At 44.8% G+C, this 4,555-nt stretch overlaps 1 protein-coding gene across 1 annotated transcript; it reads left to right on the top strand.

The window, feature by feature from the left end:
- The first annotated feature begins 2,672 nt into the window (after nucleotides 1-2,672).
- Nucleotides 2,673-3,347, top strand: LOC131317058 (uncharacterized). The gene has a single exon (XM_058346638.1). It carries the CDS (start codon nucleotides 2,673-2,675, stop codon nucleotides 3,345-3,347), a length of 675 nt encoding a protein of 224 aa, XP_058202621.1.
- Nucleotides 3,348-4,555: the final 1,208 nt, after the last annotated feature.

Here is a 4,555-nt window from a genome sequence, read left to right as displayed (position 1 = left end):
GAGGAAAGATCTCACGGAGGGATCTTAGATTTCACATTAGAATAATGAATAGTAATAAATTGGTATTTGTAAATCCTTATTCTGCTTTTCGCATTATTATTATCTTGTTGCTTGTTAACTATAAAGTAAGGGTGGTAGTTGGGTTAGATTATACTATGGGGTGAACTCTATCACTCAGGTACGGATTGTCTGGCTTCCGTGTCAAATTTTGCAGAAAATCAAGAAGAGACACAGAATCCCGAAAGTGAGCAGGTCTATGCAGAGGAGAATCCAGAGGTGGGAGTCGAGCCAGAATACGCTTGGGATCCATATGAAACCTAGAAGACGGCTTGATTTTCTTGTTTAGTTTATTACTACAAAGACTAATTTCAGTACTTCTATAATGGTTTGTAATAGATGAATCTTTAGGATGAATTATCCGTTTTGGATTTTGAATTTAATTTAAATAATTTTTAAAAATTAATATTTAATGTCTCCGATTTTATTCCCGAAAATCGGGGCGTTACAACTTGGTATCAGAGCCTTAGGTTCAAACCCTCGACCTTGGGTAGCTTGGGTAGATCACATCAGATTGAGTATTTTACTACAAGTTTAAAATGGCACTGTTTGAAATATACCGAAACCTAACGATAAATATATTTTTCTTGCTTTTATAGATGGACCCCACGTTTGCGGACCAACTAGTCGATGAATGGAGCAGATTGCAGGACTTCTTAGAAAACACCGTAGGATCCGACTTCTCTTTCCGAGACCCTTACGTACCTACTGAGTTCCCAATTATGTATGCTCAGTATCAGCAACTGATGGCGAATCCGCCAAACCAGAGGGAAGTATACACGGCTCAGTATCCAAGCCCATGGAGAAGGGCTAATCTCGAGAAGGAAATCCGTGACATTCTAGAAAGCATACCAGGCTTTGATATCAAGAGCGAACCCTATTACTCACATTATAGGGATATGGATAACCAGCCTCCGATTCCCACCCCAGACCGGAACCATAACCCTCCCAATATTTAGGAGGAGGATAAGATGGCCCAGCTATCTGCAGAAGTAGAAAACCTAAGGGCATTCATGACAGCCACCCCAGATTTTTCCGATGGGAGATGATTATTTAGCAGGAATGTACCCTACCCTCTATCGGATGAGACAGGCTCACCGAAGGATTTCAGCTCTCGTCGACGCCGTCACCCGTTCCACCGTTGAAGACCACGAGATACGAGACATACTAACCTACATCCTCGGAGTACAAGTGGGACCGCGAAGGAATCCCGAAGAACCCCCTGAGGAAGAGGGAGATCCCGAGGAACCCCCTGAGCAAGAAGGATCCCGAAGAACCCCTCGAGGAGGAAGAAGACCCAGAAGAGCCTTCATTTCCAGGATCAGACCACGACTACCGTTTGGGCCCCTGGCAGCCAGAGCAGGAGGAGCCAATAGTACCAGAGGAAGGACAAAACCAGGATGAAGAGATTGACAATGCTGAGCCGGAATTAGAAGAAAATGCAGAAAACAGCACTGACAGTGAAGATGGATTTTTGGCAAAACTGGAGATGGATGATTATGGCTGGCTCTTACCCATAGATGCACCAAGAGATATGGATGCCGAGCTGCAGTGGTGGCTGACTAGCCAACGGCTCGAAATGCAGGAACCTCTACCTTTTCCAGTTCCCGTACCAATGGAAGAATCAGACAGTGAGTGTGAAGTCATAGATGCCGACCCTCCACCTCGTCCTAAGATGGCTCGACCCGCAGGAATTCCATGGGTAGGACATCATTCTGACTATGGTCCAAACACTTGGGTCTATATACAGCTGGAACCGCTATACCCTTGCCCATTTAAGATCAGGGCACAATTAGCTTACCTAGGGCCAGTGAAGATCTAAGCCCCATGTTATAATGGATACTATCTCATCGTTGTACCTCAAGGATTTCGAGAACACTATACTGACCGCATCCATTATTCACGAGTCGCAAGGTCCCACCCCGAGCAGGAACATCGTATCATTACAGAGAATGCCGACTTCACCGATCACATCACCTATGCAGAGATACCCATCCGCCTAGAACCTTATAACTATCCAAACCCCAACCAGCAGGAACCACTATGGCGAGTAACATGGTGTTGCTACGGGCTCACAGAGGACACCATCGAAAAGCAGAATCTTCTAGGAGAGCATTTTTCAATGCTTTTCGATTAATCGATTTCTTTAGCACCTACTAGTTATTTATGCGCAGCATTTTTATTTATTTATTTTATTCTATGTTTTGTTTCTTCCTAGGAGAACAATTGTGGTAGTGGGAATTATCTTGACTTTTAGTAGCTACACATCTAAGTAGTATATTTTGACATGATTGATGTGTTTGATTCGTTTTGTTAATAAAAAAAAAGTTTCTTATGATATTCTGTTTCCATGTATTTAATAAATATATACAAATATATATGTTCTCATAATGAACTCCTCTTACTAAATTATAACATAACGATATCTAGATGGAGTAAACGAGAGACAACCAGAATAACGAGCAAAACAATGGACAAAATGGAGCCCCTCAAGTCCTCAACTCAACAACCAAATTGGGACTACCGAACTAGTCCAACTCATGCAAGCATTCATTACCGCTGCGACTACAAATAACCAGAATCAGCGTGGAGCCCCGCACACACCTCGAGGACCAATGACCAGAAGTCAGGCACTGAATGAATTCTACAAGCGTCGCCCTCCCTACTTTCAAGGAGAACCTAACCCCACAGCTGCGGAAGCCTGGTTGGAAGAAATCAAGAAAATTCTTGAAACCCTAGATATTCAAGAAGCCAACAATCGAATTGTTCTAGCCACCTATCAGATGCAAGGTGAAGCTCAGTATTGGTGGAACTTGATGAAGAACACCCATGATGTTGGAACAATGACTTGGGAAAGGTTCGAGAAAATTTTCCTTGACAAGTACTTTCCAACACTCGTCAAACAAACACTAGCCTTGGAATTCATGAACCTCGAGCAGGGCACAATGACCGTGACCCAGTACGCAGCACGATTTGAAGAACTGTCTCGCTATGGCATAACAATCATACCTACTGATGACGACAAGGCAAGAAAATTTGAGTGGGGACTCAATGAGACACGCCGAACAGTGATGGCACAGACACTTCCCACCTACTCACAAGTGGTGCAATGCGCACTTAAGATGGAGAGAGAAAACGTGGATTTCAAGACGAGTCGTGAGCAAAAGAAGGCAATACCTACAGTTGGAGGACCTATCCGCACCAACCCTACCAACCGGGGTACCCTAACCTCTCAACCCTACCACCAAAACTACGCTCGCCCTCAACCGATACAACCCAACCCAGCTTAGAGAAACCCCAATCCAAGGTTCAATCGAAACCCTAACCCTAATCCGAACCAGATCCAAGCACCGAACCGAGGCCTAAACCCTAATCTTGGACCAATCCGCAACCCCCTTCCCTAGAATCAAAATCTAGACAACCGCTGTTATTACTGCCTGGAGGAGGGACATATCAAGAGGAATTGTCATAGGTTGAATGGCGCTGGAAACTATGGAGGACCGCCGCAAAATCAGGTCAGGACTACAGGACTTGGAAATCAGAATCAGAATTAAGCTAGGCCGGTTTGGAATGGTAACCAACCCGGAGGACAGAACCAGCCTCGTGGTGGGTGGAACCAACCGCCAACTCGCCCTTTTCAGAACAGAGGATCAAACGGGCAAATCCAGCCCAATGCTGGAAGAGTGTTTGCACTGCAAGGAACAGAAGAGGAGATGGACCCTGCAGTAATCCAAGGTACCCTCACTCTTTATACTACATGCGTTCAAGCACTATTTGATTCTGGAGCTTCGCACTCATTCATATCTGACGCATGTGTATCTACACTTGGATTAGAAACTGAATCTCTAAAGACAACTATGCATGTGACCTCACCATTAGGGGGTAAGATTTCAGTAGTACTAATTTGTAAAGGGTGCGAACTAGAAGTATCGAACTTGTGGTTAACATGCGACTTACGAGTAATCGAAATGACGGACTTTGACGTCATACTCGGGATGGACTGGTTGACTGCGCACCGAGCTGTCATAGACTGCCATCGAAAGATGGTGACAGCCTATTCACTAGATGGGACGAGTTTCAAGTTTAAAGGGGATAGACAAGACCCTTTTGTACCCCACGCATACAAAACGAAGTGGCATAGGAAGCTTGCTGGATGGTTAGCGAGTCTCACATTGGAGGAAACAGACCGAATTTAGTTGGGCCTCCCTCACGTTGTCTGCGAGTATGATGACGTATTTCCAGAGGAATTACCGGGATTACCGCCGCCAAGAGAATTGGATTTCACCATCGAGCTACAACTTGGCACGGCCCCAATCTCAATGGCCCCGTATCGAATGGTTCCAACAGAACTATAAGAGTTGAAAACACAACTGCAGGAACTCTTAAAGAAGGGTTTTATCCGACCTAGTACCTCACCATGGGGAGCTCCAGCGCTATTCGTCAAAAAGAAAGAAGAAACGCTCCGACTCTGTATCGACTACTGCCAACTCAACAAAGT

The sequence above is a fragment of the Rhododendron vialii genome, chromosome 2a (assembly GCF_030253575.1).
Source record: "Rhododendron vialii isolate Sample 1 chromosome 2a, ASM3025357v1".
NCBI lineage: Eukaryota > Viridiplantae > Streptophyta > Magnoliopsida > Ericales > Ericaceae > Rhododendron > Rhododendron vialii.
Note: the sequence above shows the minus strand (reverse complement) of the source record. Positions and strands in the feature narration are given on the sequence as shown.

Coding starts and splice junctions, on each gene's coding strand:
- LOC131317058 (XM_058346638.1), top strand. CDS start 2,673: ATGACCAGAAGTCAGGCACTGAATGAATTCTACAAGCGTCGCCCTCCC.